Source organism: Homalodisca vitripennis, unplaced genomic scaffold, assembly GCF_021130785.1.
Source record: "Homalodisca vitripennis isolate AUS2020 unplaced genomic scaffold, UT_GWSS_2.1 ScUCBcl_1600;HRSCAF=5435, whole genome shotgun sequence".
NCBI lineage: Eukaryota > Metazoa > Arthropoda > Insecta > Hemiptera > Cicadellidae > Homalodisca > Homalodisca vitripennis.
The window spans coordinates 42,155-65,595 of record NW_025777722.1 but is presented as its reverse complement, the minus strand read 5'-3'; the positions used below and the strand labels follow the sequence as shown (position 1 = coordinate 65,595).

At 33.2% G+C, this 23,441-nt stretch overlaps 1 protein-coding gene across 1 annotated transcript in view; it reads left to right on the top strand.

Annotated features, from left to right (window-relative positions):
- The window catches only part of LOC124371551 (bifunctional glutamate/proline--tRNA ligase-like), a gene marked incomplete at its 3' end in the record, with an annotated part of 75,248 nt that overhangs the window by 10,823 nt on the left and 40,984 nt on the right, over positions 1-23,441 (top strand). The window contains 6 exon segments of the mRNA XM_046829902.1: positions 5,905-6,061; positions 9,399-9,654; positions 9,756-9,882; positions 14,690-14,882; positions 16,099-16,270; positions 17,488-17,721. Coding sequence (XP_046685858.1) covers positions 5,905-6,061; positions 9,399-9,654; positions 9,756-9,882; positions 14,690-14,882; positions 16,099-16,270; positions 17,488-17,721 — 1,139 coding nt within the window.

Sequence of the window (23,441 nt, the reverse complement as noted above, 5' to 3'; positions counted from 1 at the left end):
GCCGATGATATTTCATTCTTGTATTCGTCTGAAAACTGGGCTACAATTAAAGAGTCGATAATTCATGACTTAGCTTTACTGAACAATTGGTGTAACAGGAATGCAATGGTAATAAATGCATCAAAAACAAAAATTTTAAACTTTGATTTGACTGGTTTTGAATTTGACTATGAGTTTAAGTACCACAACAATTGTTTAGGTGTACAAAATTGTACCTGCGAAGTTATTCAACAAACACCCGAATTTAAATACCTTGGAATTTTAATTGACAACAAAATAACGTGGAAAAGTCATATAAATAAATTACACGCCGAAATCAGGAAATCAATTCGAACATTCTATTTCTTAAGAAATATCTGTGACATAACTTGCTTAAGATCACTGTATTACGCTTTGATAAACTCCCGCCTTCAATATGGGCTGCAGTTTTGGGGTGGCGCTTATGATAACTTAATTAATAAACTTTTTGTGACCCAAAAAACACTTTGTTTAGAATTATGCTTTTTAAAAAACAGCGTGAACACACTGACTATCTTTTCAAACATCTGCAAATTTTACCTATAAAAAACCTTTTTGTGTTTAAAGTTCTTCAAGCATTTTTCAAAAAGAGCGGCAACAGTGGAACTGAAAATTTGTTTTATTCAACTCAAAGCACAGTCCGCCGTTTTTTTTTTGTTAGACCAAAGGTAAACAGATCATTCTTTGTAAAAACATTTGTATACTTAGGTCCAAAATGCTTCAATCTTTTACCTGATAATATAAAACAAATTACTAGTTTTAAATTGTTTTCCAAAAAGGTTAAAATTTGGCTCAATAATATTGACGATTTAGGCATTTTACTGTCTATTGTTTCCTAACTTTGACTGTCTAGCTTACGATCTAATTTAGTATTAATCTATATTGTTATAAATTTTGTATATCTTTAATGTGATGCTCTTCAATTATTTTCTCTTTAACGGTGATATAACTGTAAAATAGGTGCAATTATTAAATATGGTTTTTTTCGTTCTCTTACATACTTATTTTTATTATTATTAGTTGGTATGCGCTACAGAAGCCGAAAAAATAAAATGTTAATTTATTACGGAAGACTACTAATTTAAGTTGTAATTATGTTATAATTAAATTACCAAAATAACCACCGAATACTGGCAAATGGTGGTTATTTGCCTTTTCCAAGTTGTCATCTTATTATGTAATATAAATGAAAAAGATGGAAATAAATATATTCTATTCTATTCTAATTACTTTGAACATTTCACAGTCGAAATAGTATGTAAGAACGCCACTAGATTTCAAATTCAAATTCAAATTCAAAATTTCTTTATTCAGCCATGTAACAGATTACAAGAATAGCGTCACAATAAATCTCAATATAAATTTATAATTGCTATATTAAAACATAAAAATCAGTTTGACACTCACTGAAAAAGTAAGATTTGGCTATGTAGCCTTCTACAGAGTAAGTTAAAACAATTTTTAAATCAAGACAGTTATTAGTTAAGGTAATTATTAGGTAATTTAAGGGGATTTTATACATTTCTAAACATACCCAACAATACTTAAATGTTACTTACATATTGAAACAAAAAAAGTCTTCAAAAGAATACTTAAGGATAATGTTAATAAATAATTTTTAAGTAGTTTTTTGAATTTTTCATAATTTTGCTCATTTTGAATATTGAGAGGAAGGTTAAACAAAAATTTTGTGCCAATGAAACCAGTTTTCTTTTCATAAAACTTCAGCCTATGTTGTTCCACATATCTGCTACTTCTTAAATTATGATCATGATGATTTAAAATACTAATTGGGTTGTTGTATTTTTTTACGTATAAAACAGTTTCATAAATGTATAGATCATATACAGTTAAAATTTGAAGTTGAGAAAAGTATGGTTTCACTGTATCTCTTTGTTTTAGGTTAAAAATTATTCTTAGAGCTTTTTTTTGTTGTAATAAGATTCTGTCCAGATTTCTTTTAGTTGTGGCTCCGTATAGCCTATTCCTATATTGTTAGACATATGGGAATTTACCATAGCAAAGTAGATGGCTTTCAATGTCTCAATGCTACACACCCTTGACATTTGGCGTAAAGCAAATAGACCGGAGGACATTTTTTTTACCACATAATCAACATGTTTCTCCCAACCCAAATTCCGATCTAATATTATTCCAAGAAACTTTGTATTGTCTACTTGATTCAATTTTGAATTTTCTAAATATATGTTAGGCTCAAATTGTAATCTTGATTGTTTTAGTACTGAACGATACAAAATTTGATTTATTTGGGTTTAGCAAGAGATTCTTGGAACTCAGGAAATCTTTAACAGTTAAAAGGTTTAAAAAAGACAAAAGCTCAATGTCTTCCTGTTTATTACCTGAAACCGTAATACTTGCATCATCAGCATAAAGGCATATTGAGCCTCCACCTGGAACCGTCCCAGGGAGCCCCTTTAAATAACAGAGAAATAAAAGAGGGCCCAGGATAGAACCTTGAGGAACGCCATGTTTAACTATTTTAAATTTTGAAAAATAGGTTCTAATGTAATTATATTGACTTCCAGCATAGTTTAAAATGTGTTGGATTTGAGTACACTGCTGTCTATTCTTCAAATATGACCTAAACCAATTGTATTCCTTGCCTTTTATATTAAAATCACTAAGGACATTAAGCAACCCATCATGTGACACACTGTCGAATGCTTTGGTAAGATCAAGAAAAATTTCAATAACTTTTTCATTTCTGTCAATTGAGTCTATAATCGATTCAATAAATTTAACACTTGCTGTAGCTGTGGATCTGCCTGGTCGAAAACCATGTTGCTCGTTATCAAGTAACTGATTTAGTTCCAAATATTTCATAAGCTGGTTATAAACTACTTTTTCATAAACCTTTGAGAATACGGGTAACAATGATATAGGTCTGAAACTTGATGGGTCATTTGTGTTTCCTTTTTTATGAAGAGGTATTACCTTAGCAATTTTTAATTGACATGGGAAAAAACCAGAAATTAATGATGAATTAATAATGTGCGTGTGAGTGGCCTGGAGATGAGCGGGAAACGATTGTTTTACCAAAGCCATTGGAATATCATCAATACCAGTTGAAAATTTATTTTTAAAAGTCATAACAATTTTTTTTACTGCATCTTCATTAACAGATTCAAAAGTGAATTTTCTTGAACTTTGTGTTTTAAAGGACAACTCACTAACAATTTTAGGTTGGATGTTTGGAATTACTAAATTATCTACAGCATTTACAAAATAATCATTAAAAATATTGCTGACAAGGTTTGGCTCTGATACAGTTTTGCCCTCTACAACAATATGTATATTTTCATTTGTTTTAGTAGTGTTGTCAACTTCAGATTTTATAATTTGCCATGTAGATTTTGATTTATTTGTAGAATTCATTATTTTATTATCCAAAAACTGTTTTTTTTCATTATCAATTTGCAATTTAACTTCTCTTTTTAACTGTTTAATTTTCTGTTTTAAAAACTCGGTTTTCAGCAATCTATACTCTTTTTCAAATTTCACAATTTCATCATTTTTAATTTTTACATCATTTGAAATCCATTTAACATTGTTATTTTTTTCTATTGTTAGTAGTTTGGGAAAGCTAGTTTCAAAGGCATAAGCAAATTTACAATAAAAAACATTGTATTTAGTTTCAACAGTAGCTTGATAAACATCTAACCAATTTTCGTGTGCCAGAAGTTTAAAAAATAAATCTGTGTTAGCCTTCGTAAATTTCCTACAGTATTTTTTAGTTTTATGACCAAACTCATTTTCCAAACCATAAATTTCCAACAACTGTCCATCATGGTCTGATAAGTGTGTTATTATACCCGATATTTTTAACTTTTTACATTTAATGTTAGTGATAAAGTTATCTACAGCAGTTTCAGATTCTGATGTAACTCGGGTAGGAAAATCTACTTTATACTCGAGATCATAAGAACGTAAAATATTAACAAAGGCATTATAAGTTTTATCCTTATTCAAAACATTTATGTTTAAGTCACCTGCAATAAGGATATTTTTGTATTTTTTGCACAATAAATCACAAAGGAAATCAAATTTATAAAAAAAAGATTCAAGTAAGCATTGTTGGGGGGATCTGTATATACATACCAAGATAAATGAAAATGTGTTTACAGTTATTTCTGATAAACAGCATTCAAATTCTTTCTCCACCAAAAGATTTTGTATGGCAGGAATTGATACTTTTTTACTCTTGATGCAATTTTTAACTAATATCAATACACCACCGCCCAATGAATGACATCTACTAAAAAAGGAACACTTTTTGTAATTTTGTACATTTAAATAAGTAATTTCTGTTTCGGTCATTTTATGTTCAGATATTGCGACAATATCAGGTTGAATTTCCTCTAGATTAATTTTTAATATGTTTAGGCGTGATGATAAATGTTGAACATTGTGATGTAGTATTTTAAGAGATTGAAGTTGAGTGCCGTTTAGATTATTGTTTAAATTGTAATAGTCATTACCAAAAGTATTATTGCTATTGTTATTAAAATACATTGAGTTTAAATTGGTCTCTACCTTATTAACATCTATACTAAGATTATTATAAACAGATGCAGAAGCGTCTTCATTGTCATAAAACATTAGTTTAAACCTAAAGGAGAAGAACATAAATCAATAACACTAGATTGCCCATGAATTTTTCCACTTTCACTGGCCACTTCTTCTAACATATCTAATGGTGGATCTGCACTGCAGTCCAAAGGTGTCTCAGTCGGTGAAGTAGTTTCCAATGTTTTATTTGGAAATGTTAGAGTGCATAAACAGTTGCAATATTGATTGTTTTAGCAACCCCGTCATGGACGGTCATAATCGTCAATACTCTTTTGGGATCAAACGGCTATAACCGTCTGTACTCTTTTGGAACAACTTTCAGCTACTCCTCAACAGGTTAACCATCCAAAATTTTCCCAGAGCTCTATTTTTGGGTGGTAGATTCTCCTGTACAATGGTATATGTGTATTGCAATATACCCAGTGTAGACTGTGGTTAGGCATCTTTACTAAATATTTCCAATTACTATTAACATTAGCCACTCTCCTTTAAGGTAGAGGTCTTCCTATTGGAAAAAGCTATTGCAGTATAGTTCAATCACACAAATATGTAATTATTTTAAATGTAATACACAAATCATCTTTGATACTGGAAGGTCTTCTGTTTTAAATGTTTAATTATAATTATTTTCTACTGCTATAATGAGTTCATGTATTTTATAAGGAATTATTGATATAGTAACTTTTTGCATATAATTTTATTTAAACAAAAAGTAAGTTTGTATATAGAAAGGCCTTGTTCATCATACAAGGTCGCCGTACTTCTACATGACACTTAATTATGCCAGTCTTCAGTTACAATGCAGAGTTGCAAGGAATTAAGCACAATTGTATTTTTAAACGTTATGTTTAAACATTTTTGTTTTAGGCCCATTTAAATCATATCTGTTTTCTGTAGATTGTATTTATTTCCAGGTACTTTGCCATTTTTGCACAGTAAAAAACTTAATAATTTAATGAAACTATCAAAAAGTATTTTCTTCTTGTCAAACTATTGTCAGCATATAAGTGTTCAATCAACCAATTCTTGATTTCTAACCATAAGTGATCAATTTGCTAGAATTGGAGCTAAGAAACAATGTCAAAGAACCAAAATGAAAAAGAATTCAATGACAAAATTAATAATTTACGGCTTAGTAGAGTATATTTTTGTCTTATTCTAAAGTTACATTGATTATACATACAGAAATTGCATGTACTTTATAGAGCTGTAAATATTCATATTCACACTTTTAAGATATTGTCTTTCTGTAATGTTCACAATTTTTATTCTACTTAGGTTATAATTGTATTCCAGGTGGATCATTGGCTGTCGTTCTGTATCGGTCCGATGTCTTGCACACAAGAGTTTGTGGATTCAATTCTCTACCTAGACAAGGTGTTGACTTCTGTTACGTATCTGGTAGCTAACAAGCTCACTATAGCAGACTTGTGTGTTTGGGCGACTTTGTATGGTAAGTGGCTTATTCTCTGATCGTACTTTAATTATCATTAATTACGTAAGAATAGGAAACATCCTGAGTCAGTAAATGACGGCGGCAAAGGATCCCATATGTGCCGGGATTATCAGAGAAAATTGTACATCCATGGCAATCCTGTATGTGCTTGAACTGTCAGACAATTGTATGTACCCTTATGTGTCAGTGTTCATATAAAATAAAAAGAATATATAGAAAACTAGCAGTTACCTGCAGCTTCACACGCAATTTCGTATTGCACCTGTATAAACACTTCTGGTTCGAGTGAATTAGAGTTCTGATGCTAAGTTGAGTTTGTCAGACATAGCATACAACTGTTTGTTTGTTTATTTTCTTCCTATAATCAAGAAAATATGTTAAAAATGGTCATTGTAAATTACTTCTATGTTAGTATTATTTGTTCCATTGCTGATTTTGCCTCTTTTCTGATCAAGAAAATACTGAAATAATGAATGAATAATGAAAACTACTTCATGATGGTCATTACTGCTTATATTTATAAATTAAATAATGGTCAATTTAAATTTTTTTGTAGGCTGAGGTGTTTTGTGAACACAACAAAATTATAAAAAGACGCATGGTACATGTACTTTATTACAATATGGTCTAACACTCGAGCTTTAAGTTCAACGAGAAATTTACTTTAAAGATAGATATACATCATTACTTAGCACCTTCAAATAGTGTTTGGCTATTTAATATATGTTACTGTCGCATAATTGCAGTTTATAATATGCAGGTGCTTTGAAAACTTTTATCTTTGGCAGCGCCACCTGGTGGCGAGTTACATCAATGGGTGTATCATATAAACCTTCTCAGTATAAAAATACATATACAGTAGAGTCCCGGTAATCCGCGGTGAATGGGACCGAATGTACCTCGAATTGTGAAGAACTCGAATTATACGGAACACTTTGAGAAGAATTGGGTTATAATTAGAACTCAAGGCAAACAAAAGAAATATGCTTTTATTACAAATACCAGCATTAATAAATTACTTACAGAGGTACAAAGATGCAATGTTTACTTAAAAAAACTGTCTAGAGTTTTTTGTTTCACCACACTGCAGCGTTTGCGGGCAGCCATGTCTCTCCACCGCCGAAGCAATAACGTGTCTGCTGCTGTCGCCTCTGCTTGCTGCTCTACGTAGCGCAGGGCCGCATCCAGTGCCGTCGCTGTGTGTCATTTCCGGGTCTGTCTCCTGCACACTTTCTTCTTCCTCACTCCCGTCAGCTGTCATGTCTGTGACCATCTCAACTATGGTGTCGTCTGTTGTCTCTAACTGTTCGTCCCTACTCATCCACTCTACAATATCAGTTTGATTTGTCCCATTGCAACCAGGAAGTCTGTTTATTAAATTTATTAACGGTAGATCGTCATCTTCATCATCATTTTCAATTTTACACACTCCGATTTTCTTCCATGATTTCTGGATTGTTTCTGGTTTAATTTCACTCCAAGCTTCAGTGATCCAATAAATTACATCCTTAATTGTGACTCTTTTTAGGAATTTTTTTATGGTTGCCTCTCCTTCAATTGTTTGAAACATTGATTGCAACAAATGGCGTCTGTACTTTTTTTTTCAAAGTTTCAAGTACGCTTTGGTCCATAGGCTGAATGAGGCTGGTCACGTTCGGTGGCAAAAACATTGTGCGTATGCCATCGCATTGCAGTTCCCCTTCATCTGGGTGTGATCCTGCGTTATCAAGTGTTAAGATGGCTTTAGAGGGTAGGTTGCTTTTCTTCTAAAACTTTTTAAAAATTTGTTTGTCCATCCATGCGTTTTTTTTGGTTTGTATAAGTTGCTGGAAGCGTTGAAATAGACATGTTTTTAAACGCACAAGGCTTAGCAGACTTGCCAATGACAGTAAGTTTTAATTTATGGCTTCCCGACGCGTTTGAAGCGGCTAGCACAGTCTCTTTGCTTTTTTTGTAACCCGGAGCAGCTTTTTCCTCCCGTGAAGCTAGAGTTTTTTATGGCAAAGTTTTAAAATTCAAACCAGTTTCATCACAGTTGTAAATCTGATCAGGTGTTAAATTTTCACTTTTAATAAGATTTTTTAACTTTTCACAGAACTGAACAACTGCCTCGGAATCCGCCGAGAGTTTCTCCCCACAAATTTCTAACTGCCTCACGCCATAACGTTTTTTCCAACGGTCAAGCCATCCTACACTTGCCATAAAATCTTCCTCATCTTCATTGATTTCATTGCGAAAGTACAATGCCTTTTCCTGTAAAATAGGTCCGGAAATAGGACAACCTTTGTTTCTTTGTTGACAAAACCATAAAAATAGGGCCTCGCTAGTTTTTTCATACTCTGCTTTCTTCATAGACTTCCGCTCATTAGTACACTTTTCCGAGCACTTTTCTGATACAAACTTTTCAACTTTATCGCGATTCCTTCGCCAGTCACCAACTGTCACTTCACCAACTCCATACTCGGCAGCTAATTTTTTTAACGTTTCACCTTTATCAAGTCTTTTAAGAGCTTCTAGTTTTGTTTTTATCAGTACAATCTTTCTTTTACTTTTTGAACTCATAGTTCACTGTACAATGAACACATAAACACTTCAGAAAATACTTTTTTACTAAAACTTAATATTTAGACAACAAGTACTGTACGTTGTAAATAACAGACGGGTAAGCGCACTGCGATCGTAATCTAGAACAACCGTACCGCAGTCGAACGTGATGAGCAACGGACTGATTTATTTTTAGACAATACGGGGCACAATGTTCCGTGGCCTTGACAATTGGGTGGGGGTGGGGCGTTGCAAATGAAATGGCACTAATGAGTCAGGATGCCGGCTTCTCCAAGTAGCCTAGCACTCAGTTTACAGACATGCGCTCGAGTGTGTTGTACAAATATGTCAATATCACATTTTATTTTTTTACATGTGTTGGCTCGGATTTAACGGAACCTCGGACTATCGAGACTCGAACTATCGGGACTCTACTGTACATACAAATTTTCATAATGATCGGTCAAATAGTTTCTGAGCCTATCAATGTCATATATACCAACATTCTCTTTTGTCTTTACAATACAAGATTTCTTTTGATTGGAAATACACAGGTTGGACAAAATGACTGCTAAATGTAAGAGTAAAAAATTGTTAGAAGATATGAGGAAAATATGGAAAAATCAGGTGTGGTTGATCTGAAAGTTATTACAAGAACAAAACGTAATACATATTGAAGAGAATTTTTTGATTGGGATTAGTTCGACACGAACATATAGATTCCTGATAATCACACAGTTTGAGTCACATGGGGTGGTATTATTTTATAACCGATTTATATTTGTTGCAGATAGTGCGCAATGGTTAGCATTGAAACTGAATGGGAAGACCCCGAAGAATGTCTTGCGGTGGATGAATTTAGTAGAGGGACAGAAGTTTGTACAGCAAATGCTCTGTGATCTCCCAGAGGAAGCAAAAATGAAGAAGGTACAAGGGAAGGGTCGAGCATCGCAGGAGAAAACTCGCAAAGAAGAAGGCAAATTTGTGGACCTCCCTGGGGCAGAGATGGGGAAAGTTGTAGTGAGATTCCCTCCCGAGGCCAGTGGGTACGTTAATTTCTTCACAATATATTATATTTGGTATTAAATTTTCTATCTTAAAATTAGATTTTTCAGTTTTATTTAGTGTCAACATTTGTATATTACAGGTATCTGCATATTGGACATGCAAAAGCAGCTCTTCTCAATCAATACTATCAAGAAGCCTTTCAAGGGAAGCTCGTGTTTAGGTTTGATGACACCAATCCGGCCAAGGAGAAAGTGGATTTTGAAAAGGTAATATAACATGATATACGAGGCATATCCAGAAAGTAAGTGTACTGAGAATTTTACGGCCGGTAGGATTTTTTTGACTTCTTGGCTACACTGCCGTGTAATCTGATTCCTCCTCCTCCTCCACAAAGAGACCGGTTTGAGGTCAGTACTTGAGAACTGTCGATGCGACAGTACGTTTTGTGAAAAATGTCAATCCAATCTCCTGCCAAGTGCGAAATACACGGTGTCATCCATTACCTCTTTTGGAAGGGAAAAACTGGGTTTATCGTTTGGTAAAACTGTATATGGTGATAAAGCTATGAATCGTAAGAGTGTGTTCAAGTGGTGTGGAGAGTTTTAAAAATGGTTGTACGTCTGTGCATACGTAGGTATGTCTGTTCTACAATATTCTTGCAAATTTCCAGATCTCTGCTACATGAAACCATCACAGAAACCCTCGGATATCGGAAAATGTCTGCGAGGTGGGTCCCAAAACAGTTGACAGATCAACACAAGTTTACTCGAGGGAAGCCGGGCAAGAGTTTTGAGACGCTACAAACTCCATTAAGATAAATTTCTCCACTCTTCCATTTGAAATGATGCAGTTTCTACCTCATAAACATCAGTCAGAGTTATTTCCTTCCAAAAACAATAACAGATGACACCGGATATTTCGCACTTGGCGGGAGATTGGATTGACATTTTTTATGAAACGTATTGTCGTATCAACAGTTCTCAATGTACTGACCTCGAACCACTCTACTTTTATGTGTAAAAGTACACATACATATTTTACACATTATTGGAAGTTTCATATTGTACTGCAATCTTTCTCAAGCAGTGGAGAGCATTCTAGTTGTCTGTGTACACTTTGGACCACTTTTATGTGTTCTTTCACATCAGTGGATCCTAGAAGGTAGTTTTCAAGTTAAACCTGATGATTTTTCTATCAACTAGTAACAACAATCCTTGGCTTTCAGCCTTATTAATTGAAACCTTTGTTCACTGCTCAATATGGAGTGTAAATTAAATGTTGAACACCAGCCATTTCAAAGGCATCCAGAAGTTAAATTAGCTGCTTTGCTACTAAACTATTTATTAAATGCTTATCAATGACACAGAGTATTGATCTTCTAAGCCTGCAGAAGATCCAATTGGTCGTGTTAATGGGCAAACAACTGTGAGGCTTCATGACAATACTCAGTCTCCTAACTCTAAGCAAGGCAGTTCTGTTCCAGTCCCCAATTCCTATTCTACTGTTGTTTGGGGTAAACGGTCACTATCAGAATCGGGGACAATAATTACGAAGATGAGTAAAGTTGAATCCGATCGTACGGATTTCAAAGTAGTTCAAGCCAAAAGAAAGCGTGGTGTAAATATTGGTTTCAATAAACTGCAAAACCGAAATCGTGCTGATTTTATTACGGGACGTGCAACAAGAAAGTTGTCGAGAAGAGTAGGTTTCTGTTTGTATCCAGGTTTGATGAGGATGTTGACTGTATGGCCGTGAAAAGATATATTAATGAAGGTGCAAACGGTAACTATGGAGTTACGAAACTTAAGAACAGGTACCCTGGTTATAGTTCTTTTAAGGTTAGTGTTCCCGTTACCCTCTGGGATAAAGTGTACGATGCAGATTTCTGGCCAGTTGGGACTTATGTGGCTCGTTTTCGATATAATCAGAAGAATAATTCTCATAATGTTCCTAGTGAGTCTTTTTTGGAATCAAACCATGGTGCGAGTTTGGTAACTTAGGCCTACCAAAGTTTGCAGTTAAGGTGAGTGATCCTATTCCTTCTCAATCTATATCTGGTTTGAAATTGGATGTAAATTTTGTGCACATAAACACTCAGTCAATTAAAAATAAAGTTAACGAGCTGGATGTTTTCCTTGAGGATGTCAATTGTGACATACTTTGCATTAATGAACAATGGTGTGTAGATGATGAAATATTGCTCTATCAACCAGCAGGTTTTCTACTAGCTGCTAGTTATTGTAGGCCTACTTCATTTGGCGGAGTGGCAATATTTGTGAAAAACACTTTTTTACATGCGTTTGAAGTTGTTGACATCCATTGCCTGTGTGAAATTAAGCAATTTGAAGTGGCTGTGATAGTTTTTCCTACTTTGCGCTTACTGACTGTGTCTGTATATCGTACACCCGATTCGTCAGTCGACATCTTTACGGAGAAGCTGGCTAATCTTATTGACTTTTTAAATAGATACAGAAATTTCAAGATGATAATTGCTGGCGATATAAACATGGATCCAAAAAGTGACGACCCTAAAGTGCAAAACTTTGTTAATATTCTACGATCTCTTGATTTTGTCTGTTTAAATTTCCAGCCCACCTGCCTTACCTCCTGTCTTGATAATTTTATCACTAACCTACACCCCTCAATGCTCACCTGTGAAATTATCCAACCTCATCTTTCTGTCCATTGTGCACTACTTTTAAATTATAATATGCAACACCTAACCTCATCTTCTGAACCTTTTCAAAATATTCACTGTACATTTGATACACATAGGCTTTTGAGCAAACCTTGTCTAGATAGACTTAAGCATAGGTTAAGATCTGTAACCTGGGATAGCATTTTTTTAACAGTAACTAATGTTGAGTTAGCTTTTCAAACTTTTCTGCAAGTTTTATCTGATTGTTTAAATGAATCATGCCCTCTAAAAAAGAAAAGTCTTGTCAACCATAGTAGGCCTAGATATAAGTCAAAAAGCTTAAAGTTGAACTGGTACACTCCTCTGCTAAGGGAAATAAGGCTATTGCTAGACTTAAGTCATGAAAAAGGAAGGACTGATCCTCAGTGCATGGCAATTCATGGTAGGCTTAAGAAAATGTATAGGCAGGAAATTATTTTGGCTGAAAAAAGAGCAAATGAAAAGTTTATTTTTGAGTCACACAATAAATGTAAAGCTGCATGGAAAATTATAAACGCTGAAACAGGTCGTGTGCCTAACAAAGCCAAAGAAAAAATCCCAATAACAGCTGATGATTTTAATAGCTTTTTTATTAATGTTGTTAATGTGTTAAAAAATAACTGTGATATTTTAGATGTAGTTCTGTTGATATGTTGAAATCGTCAGGTATTAAACCCCCTGGCCTATCTAGTTTTAAGTGGACAGTTGTAAATAGTAGAGATGTATATAGTTCTGTGTATAGGTTAAGTAATTCCAGATAAGAAGATGTCTATGGACTTTCCAACTTTGTATTAAAGGAAATATTAGATGCTATAATCTATCCTTTAACACAGCTGATAAACTGGGTGCTTACTGATGGAATATATCCACAGTGCCTTAAAATAACAATAACAGTACCTATACATAAGAAGGGTGACAAAATGAATTTAAACAATTACCGGCCTATTGCCCTAGTACCCGTTATATCAAAGTTAATAAAGACTATTGTGAAAAACCAATTGGAATATTACTTTGAGTACAATAATTTGATTTCTTCATCTCAGTATGGGTTTAGGAAAAATCTGTCAACTGTTAAAGCTGTAGAAAATATTGTCTCTTATGTATTGAATAGCTTTGAAAATAAGGAAGAAACAGCTGCTGTGTTATTGGATTTAAGTAAGGCATTTGACGTTGTACCTCATGATAAACTCATTCAAAAATTGAAATATTATGGTCTGGAGAACAATGCTCTGTCTTTGATAATGTCTTATTTGAGCAATAGACTTCAGCTTGTCAAAGTAGGTGACCAGAGATCAGGACTTAAGAGGGTGGCAAGCGGGGTTCCCCAGGGCTCAGTCTTGGGCCCCTTCTTGTTTACTGTCTTCATTAATGATCTCCCTAAATTTGTCCCTGGTAAGGTTGTTTTGTATGCTGATGATACTACTCTGTTATCATCAGACAGAGACTCAAAATTAAATGATGTCGTTATGGGCTATATGAGGGAAAGGTCCTATCTCTGGTTCTCTGCTAATAAATTAACTGTGAATAATAACAAGACCGAGGAAATTGTCTTTAGTTTACGTAATTCTGTAAATAAGTCTGTAAAACTACTTGGTATCAATTTAGACTCAAAGCTTAGCTGGGGAATCCATACAAACCATTTATGTGTTAGATTGGCAAGAGTAATATTTCTACTAAAAAAACTAAAATTGTATACAAGTCTTAATCTTGTCATTAGTGCATATTACGCTTTCTTTAAGTACACCTTCTGTATGGGGTTTTACTGTGGGGCAACTCTAGTGGAGCCAAGACTGTGTTTAAGTGGCAAAAGAAAGCTATACGCTGCATAGTAGGAATTAGCGACAATGAGTCCTGTAGGCCATTTTTTGAAGAACTGGGTATACTTACGCTTCCATGTATATATATATTACACAGTTTAGTTTTTGTTAAGGAAAATCTCGACTCTTTCAATCTTAGAAGCTTTAACCATGAACACAACACTAGAATTAAAAATACAATTGATGTGCAATATACTAGGTTAAGTAAAACTCAACAGAACTATGCAATAACCGGAGCTAGGCTATTCAATAAGTTACCATTAAGTGCTAGATCAGTTTCTGTTGGTAGGTTTAAGAATGTTGTTGCAGAGTGGCTCAAGAGAAAAACATTTTACTGTGTAGATGAGATTTTTTATGCTAATTTTAGTGACTTACAATTTTAAACTTTTAACATAGATATAGATTGTATTTATTTTAGGCTCTGTAGGCCTACTTAGTGATATTTTTAATATCATATTTGACTTTGTCAGTACAATTTTGTAATTGTTGGACGACAATAAAATGATTCTGATTCTGACAGTCCTTTAATAAAAACAAATTGTGTATTTAATGTTTATTCACTCTCATGACTTATCACAGGTGATTTTAGAAGATGTTGAGTTGCTGCAGATCAAGCCGGACGTTTTCACTCACACTTCAAACTACTTTGACCTGATGTTGGGGTACTGCGAGCAACTGTTGAAGCAGGGAAAAGCCTATGTGGACGACACAGACCCGGAGACTATGAAGGCTGAGAGGGAACAGCGTACCAAGAGCAAGAACTGGGACAACTGTGAGTTGGTTTCTAGACCCGTTGTATGGATGAATGGCTATTGATGTCAAAATACTGCAATTGGAAGTTATTTGTATAGGCACAAGTAAAATGAGAGGCCAACATTAAAATACTCATTATACTCTTAACACTATGTTAAATGTTTGTGATATTCAAATATTAAATACACACTTTTTTGTTTCCAATGTTTATACATTTAATAAAGAGTTTATACAGTATAAGAATATGTTACACATGTAATAACATATTGTATTATACTGTGTGAGTTCCTGTATTCTGTTTGCTTGTTGGAGTACTATAAAGAGCTAATTATATGCCAAACATTGATCGTTCTGATAAACAGCTTGATGAGTACATCGAGAACATGTTAAACATATGACTTGACTCAACTATAGTGAATCACACTTTTTACATTATTACTTTCAACACTAACATCCTTATTTCAAGTTTGAGTAAGTAGTTCGACAATTATAAACCTAGCTTTTTTGGAATAACAGATAATGATCACACTTTATAGCATTTAATCCTTATGCATTATGAAATAATGTATCTAAACACTTTTCCTTTGCTTAGTCAAACTGTTATGGCAAAGTAATAGGGCATGTCTAACTTAGTGTTTCAGACTTTGATACACTTTGATATCTGTGGGCGTGGTCCCCAGGGATATTTTTAGCAAGTATATAAATATTTCATACTATTTATCATTTTAAAGGCAAGGATATATGTGTTTAAAAAATCTATAAACACAAAGTTTGTTTTGAATTTAAATAATTACATGGATTTGAATGTAATGTAAATAAAAGAATTGTTACATAGCTTGTTAATCCATGTAGTTGGCCATTCACACTTAGAATATATTATAATAACCAGTATTCAATATCTGTCAGCATATTTGTAAATAAACAGTAAAACATTATTAGGACTTATAACGATACACAAGTATGAAACACTGTCAAGCGGCATGAGTGTGACTATGACCAGCTGTGGCAGTTTGAAACCCTTTTATAGTTTGGAGATAACTGATATAGATGAAAATAAAGGTGTGCTGTTTAAAACATAGCTAATCAAATTAAGAAAATGTAAAGAACAATTCATTATCAAACAAAGCTATCATTTTAGTAGACTTTTACTAAAAAATAACTTCAATATGCAAGGAACTTTATAAATTCATCCTTAAATATTATTATATGTACCTACTGTATGTTGTATATTGCAGCTGTCGAGAAGAACATGAAGATGTGGGAGGAGATGAAGGCAGGAACTGAGTATGGCCAGAAGTGTTGTGTGAGGGCCAGAATAGACATGAGCTCCGCCAATGGTTGCATGAGGGATCCCACCATCTACCGTTGCAAGAACGAGCCTCATCCACGTACTGGGGATAAGTACAAGTAAGTACAAGCTAACAGATTCTCTTAGCAGGGATCACTTCTGGCTGGTTTATACCTTCCAGTTGAACCCATCACTGGGCACAGCAAAAACTGATGTGTCACTTAAATCTGGGCAACCTTATGGATGTCCAGGAGCGTCACATCACTAACCGCAAATATTGAGATTCTGGGGTGCAAGGGTAATAATTCGATAGGTCTAGTTTACTGCAGGAGATGACTGTTGGAGTTGGTGGGGTTCGTTCCCTAAGTATTAGAGGTTCTTGCTCAACAAGGGTGTGCCACCCTCTCTGCCTGCTTTGACTGGAGAGGCTGGTTCAGAGCTAGCCTTCCCTTCTTCCCGGGTGGAAATGACTTTGAGATTAGTGCCCTAATTCTTCCTCATGGATCTCGATAGGTGGCGGCCCCTACTCCCAACCTTAACCCATCCTGAATATCCTGTCACTCCAGAAGTAGCGCTAAGGCCCTCATGGGACTAAGTACAATTTATAAGCTTCTTGTCCTAAGAGAACAAATAAAATCCTGAATCCTCTGCAATTATAAAATTATTAGCTAAGCAATTCCAGATTCGTGGTATTATTTAGACAGAGCTTTGAAATACATCATGACTTATTTACACAGACAAGCTACTTGATATAGCTCATTTTCTTCATGGAGTTGAACCATTGAGGTTAATCCTTTGTTTTTTTATGTCCGTCTTATACAAGAAGAAGTCCGGTTTTGTGCTAGGAATTTTGGTTGGCAAAATGTATATATTATTACAAAAATCTACAGGAAAGTACGTGTAAGTACAATTCCAGCTGGACATTGTTGATAAAAAAGTCCACATTAAGAAGTAAATCATTGAATTTGAAAAAGTTATAAAACCATTATTTACAGTAAAACCTTGTTTATTCCTTGTAAGTTTTAATGTGGTTTGAAACATAAGAACTGGTAACCTCTGAACTTTTTGAACAATGTCACAAGCATATGATGGTGTAAAATTACCATGAAATAACCATTTTCAAAAGGTGAGAAGTCACTTTCTGAGAACTGGAATTAGTTTGTTAAGAGCAGAATATTTTAGTGTAAACAGCCCTGTAACTCTGTCCAGGTCACCTTTGGCATCAGCCTGCCGTGCAAAACTCTGATTTCCTTGGTTGTTATTGGGCTGGTAATTAATGGATAATATTCATACTTCCCACAGTAAGCATCATCATAATATCTCTTCTTTCCCTCAGGGTCTATCCCACATATGACTTTGCGTGTCCGATTGTGGACAGTGTAGAAGGGGTGACACACTGCCTGCGTACCATGGAGTACCACGATCGAGACGACCAGTTTTACTGGTTCATCGAGCAGCTGGGTCTGCGCCGTCCACACATCTGGGAGTACTCACGGCTCAATATGACCAACACTGTACTGTCCAAGCGGAAGCTGACTTGGTTCGTTGATGAGGGATACGTTGATGGCTGGTGAGATATCATAAAACAATATTACGTTTCGTTTAAATTCTCTTTTATTTCTGATGTTAACTAAAATACATTTTATAACTTTCTAAATTGAGCCCTAAAATTTGTTCTAGTACCGGTATACTTTCAAACTAAATAAATTTAGAAATAACACCACACAGTGCAAACAAGTTATGTTTAATTCACTGGATACAATTAAAGTTATATAACGAACAAGTAGGTTTTCTTACCTCCATCAAATGAGAAAAAGTGATGAGCTATTATATGAGTCTATTATAAGTTATAGAAATTTATCACCAGACTACAGTATAAGAAGGAATCCTGTAGTGTGTTAATAAAATTTTAATTTTAATCCAAAATGGGTACATATAAATTAACCCTTTTAGTGCTAAGGGGTCTGGCGCATTGCCATACCCAAGAGTGCTATGCATTTTAGTGCATAAATGCAGAGTTTTAGTAAATTCCTTACTATTTCCTTATTTGAGGTCATATCTTATTACTTTTTTTTGTATTGAAGATAAATAAACAGTAAACAGAAATAAATACAAAAAAATACATTTGTACATATTTGGATTGTTATAAAAAAATTTCTTTATAATGTAAATGTTTTTTATAATTGTTTTTCACTTTGGCATACAATTTTAGTAGGTAAACAATTTTATATTATTTTTCTGAAAAGAGGCTACCATCGGAAAGAGCAACTAAAACTAAACAAATTACATATATTTGATTTTATTTTAATACACAACAAATAAGAAGTGTGGATTAAAAATATAATATGTTGTCCGCGCCAAATTTTGCCCTACATATAGGCCTAATGTTTGAAACGCTCAAGAGAAAAAGTAATACACTTACTATTATTAGCATAAATGCTTTACTAACTTTATTATTATTTAAAAAAGAAGAAATTCAAGCACAGTTAACACTTTTTTACCTAAATAATTGTTTTATTCAGTAATAAAACTATAAAAGAAGGTGAAGTAACTCATCATAACCTGCAATGTTCTTATTAGACATTGTAACTTAGTAAAATATAACACACACGGAAAACACAAATGAAAAAATGAAGTAATGCAATGATTTTGAATACTAATGAAGTAGTATTTCACAATTATAACACAATTTAATGGATAAAATAAGATAAAACAGAGTAAACAAAGCACAGCGTCAGTTCGCTCACAACGTAAACATCCGAACTGACCTTTTTATTTCACGTCAATAAAACAGCTGGTCGTCGGCAATTAAATTAATATACAAATATCGTTACTCTATGGCTTTTGGATGAACTGTCATCGTTTGCAGCCAGTAACTTGCATAAACTGAACCAATATTTAGTAACCGCCAGAAACGGGACTGTGTTCTAAAGAAAGCAAAACAGTGCAAGTTAAAAAGTACAGTATTTGTGAGGGATGCACCAGAAACTATGGTGTATGTTAATGAACATCTAACTCCATACTTCAAAAAACTTTTCTATGAATCAAGATTGGTAAAAGCTGAAAAAAACTATCAGTACCTATGGATATCAAACTCAAAAATATTCATGAGAAAGGACAGAGACTCGAATGCAGTAAAAATAGCCAGCATACAGGATTTGGAAAAATTGAGAAACGGTAATTGAGTAAATTGTCAACAGATGGACAGACAATCAAGTTTGGACAGAGCATTCTGGAAACTGGATTCTCGTGTTTGGTGCTCGTGTGGATTGACCAAAGGACAGATTCAAACATGTTCTTGTGTTGGTTAATGGTAACTTCAGTTAATGTAATCAGTGCCATCATTATTATTATATTTTTACTCTTATCTTCACCAACTACCAAGGTCCTTCAGCAAGCCATTTCATCACCTCAAGCAAAATTCTCTTATTGCCATGTTGTAGAAAATCAATATTCTTTTCTCACATATTGTTTTGTCTCCTTTGATAAGGATTCAGATTGTTGTTTTATTTTTATATTTAAATATTTCTTGCTTTGAGAAGCATCATTTTATTTTAATTTTATGCATTGTCTTTCTGATTCAAATAATTCATTTCCGTTTTAAGCTTAGAAGAAAAACTTGATGTTTATTTTGGTGTAACAGAATAATAATTTAGTTAGAAAAATTTGTTTGTATTCTTGATTTGTATTGTGTCAGACAATGTTTCTTAAATGTAAATGTAGCTGTTACTATATGCACATATACAATTGCAAGTAAGTAATTTTTTCTGTATATTTATTTGTATGTGTGTATGAAATCATTGTGGTTAAGTTACTAGTGTTTTATGTCTACTGTTGTATAACTGATTATGTTCTTGTTTTTAATGTAAAAAATGTTGTAAATTGTAAATAATGTCTAGTTCAACACTTTTAGAGAGCATTAATGATGTAAATCAATTTTATAGTGAGAAAAAGGGTTTATTATTGTGGCACACAAATATTAGGAGTGTAAACAAAAATTTTGATTCATTTATTGCTTATTTAAATTGCTTGCAGGTAAAGCCTCAAGTAATTGTATTGTCTGAGGCTTGGTTGGTAAGTGAGAAAGAAGCTGTTTTATATAATATTAATAGTTATCAAATATTTTCATCTTGCAACTCTGCTGTGAGAAGTAGTGGTGTCATTGTCTATATACATCAGTCTATAACCTCGGTTCTGTGTGAATGTGATATACCTGGTTGTGATGTGGTTTTGGTCTCATGTCGTTTAAATAATATTTCTTTTTATGTTCTTGGTTTATATCGTTGGCATATATCATTGGCAAGGGATGTCATTCATGATTTGACGTGCTCGTTATCAAAAATTAATTGTGATAATATCATATGTTTGGGTGACTTTAATATTAACATTAAGTTGGAAAATAGCCTTAGTGATGAATTTTTGGATTCAATGGCTAGTCTTGGGTTTCAACAACTTGTTGACTTAGATACGAGAGTGCAGGGTATTTCCTCCTCATGTATAGATCACATATGGTTTAGTTCCAAGGTTTATGAAGCTCACAAAGTATCGGTGATTGAAACAAATGTAACTGACCACAGATCAGTGGCGTGCATAGTGGATTTCACTCACTTTGGAATTGCAGAAAGAAGAGTTCATTATGGATGTTTCATTGATTATAAAGGACTTGGCATTGATATTTTGGAGAGTGATTGGTCGGATATTTTGGAGATCACTGATGTTAATTTGGCATTTAATTTGTTTTATGATAAATTGTCTACTTTGATCGATAACAATAAATATACTAATACTGCAGAAAAAACTAATGTTAAATTTAAAATGTTAAAACCATGGATGAGTGTTGGATTATCTAAGGCTTTTGCTATTAGAGATAAGTTATATAAATCATTTAAAAAATATCCCTGTACAAAAAATAAGGAAAATTTTGATAAATTTCAATATAAATTATCAACATGGGTGAGACAAGCTAAAGAAAGATATTACATTAATAAGTTCCAAGAATACAGAAACAATTCAAAACAACTGTGGCATCTAGTCAATGGTATTATAAAAGGAAATTCATCAAGTAGTAGTAAAATAACATTACAGAACAATAATAATCTAATGACTGATAGTTGTGAAATTGCTAACTGTTTTAACAATTATTTTGTTAATGTTCCTAATAACCTAGTTGATTCATTTCAATATATCACTGATGATATTAAGCACCTTTGTTTAACAAATTTTAAACCTTTTATTAACGAAAGTTCCTTATTTTTATTTCCCATTACACTGACAGAACTAAAAATACAAATTAAGTCTCTCTCGCTGAGTAAAAGTACTGGTGATGAATTGTTATCATCAAGGTTAATATTTAAAATGTCAGAAGAATTGTCTCCTGTACTTCTTAATCTATTTAATAAAAGTATTAGTTCAGGATGCTTTCCGGATGTGCTTAAGATTGCTACAGTAATACCTATATTTAAAAAAGGAGACAGGCTTTTCGTAGAAAATTATCGTCCAATTTCTTTACTTCCAGTTTTGTCAAAATTATTAGAAAAATTAGTTAAAGTTAGACTCATAAAGTTTTTAGAAATAAATAAATTTTTTTCTAAAGTTCAATTTGGTTTTAGAGAGGGACTCAGTACAGAGCTGGCTTTGCAGCATTTTTTGAAAGATATATATAATGGTTTGAATAATATTTCTTGTAACAAAGTGGCTGGTTTATTTTTAGATGTAAGTAAAGCCTTTGATACCGTTAATCATGGGTTGCTGCTAAATAAATTGGAATCTGCTGGTATTCGAGGTGTCCCTTTGAATTGGTTTAAGACATACCTAACTGGTCGACAGCAATTCGTCAAAATAAACAGTAGCACCAGCTGCTTGGAAAGTCTACATTTTGGAGTCCCCCAGGGATCAGTTCTTGGGCCTATTTTGTTTTTAATCTTTGTTAATGACTTTTACTCTGGAAATTTCAATGGTAAGGTGACAGCATTTGCTGATGACACAGCATTTTCCTATAGTGCGTCAACAGTTGATGAATTATATTCAAGGATGCAGGATGACCTAAATAAAATATCTATATGGTTTGCTTGTAATAAATTATCCTTGAATGTATCAAAAACATTATATATGATTTTTTCTTTGTCCCAATCCGGCAACTTTGGCACAGCCTTAAGAATACATTCAATAAATTGCAGCAAGGATCTGTGTGATTGTGGCGTAATTAATAAATGTAGTCAGATTAAGTATCTGGGTTTGACTCTAGATGAAAACTTATCGTGGAAACCTCATATAGGTTCTCTGAAAAAGTCTCTACGGTCATCACTTAGGGCATTTTTTCATTTGAAATCAGTTTGTCCTCCCTCAGTTATGAGACTGGCTTATTTTTCATTGATTAATTCTAGGCTGGAGTATGGATTGTCATTGTGGGGTAGTTCATATGTTTCAAATTTATCTAGTCTAATAGTCCTTCAGAAAAAATTTATAAGATTGATATGTAATTCTAATATTAGAGAACATTCGTTTCCGCTTTTTGTTAGAAATTTTATTTTACCATTAAGATATTTATATGTTTTTAAAGTTTTAGTAATTTTTTTCATACTAAGTGGTAACAGTGGACCCGTTATTGACAACTCTGGTTATTCTACTAGACTCAGTAATCAACAGTATTTGCGATTGCCTAAACCAAACTGTTCTTTGTTTCAAAAATGTTTTGTGTTTTTAAGTTATAAGTTTTTTAATTTAATTCCAAGTGAAATTAAAATTAATAGATCTATATTTATTTTTAAAAAGAGGCTGAAGGTTTGGTTATTGAGTAGAAGTGTTAAAGATATTGAAAATTTATATTTAGTTGTTCAGTAAAAATATTTTGTTCTTATTTTATAAATTGTAAATGTATGTTTTTATATTGAAGTTGAGTTGGATTTCTCTAATTAATGTGTGTTAATTTGATGGTTAAGAGTAATTTTAGTTTGTTTATTATTATTTGTTGTATTTTCATATTGTTATTATAGAACTTAAATTAAATTAAGAAGCTGATGATGGCTCCCACCCAAGTGCAAGATTATTTTCTTTTTGGGTTGGTATATTTTTTTCTCTGTAATCTGTATATTGTTGTATACTGTATTTACATGTATTTAAAAAAAGAGAAAAAATAAACGCATTTATTATTATTATTATTATTATATATATAAAAATACGCTGCGTCTACGACGTAGACGCTATAGCACTAAAAGGGTTAATTTTAATTGATTGTTTGCTATAAATATCTTTTCAGAGGTATATGTCTTTCTTAGTAAAAAATGGCAAGAA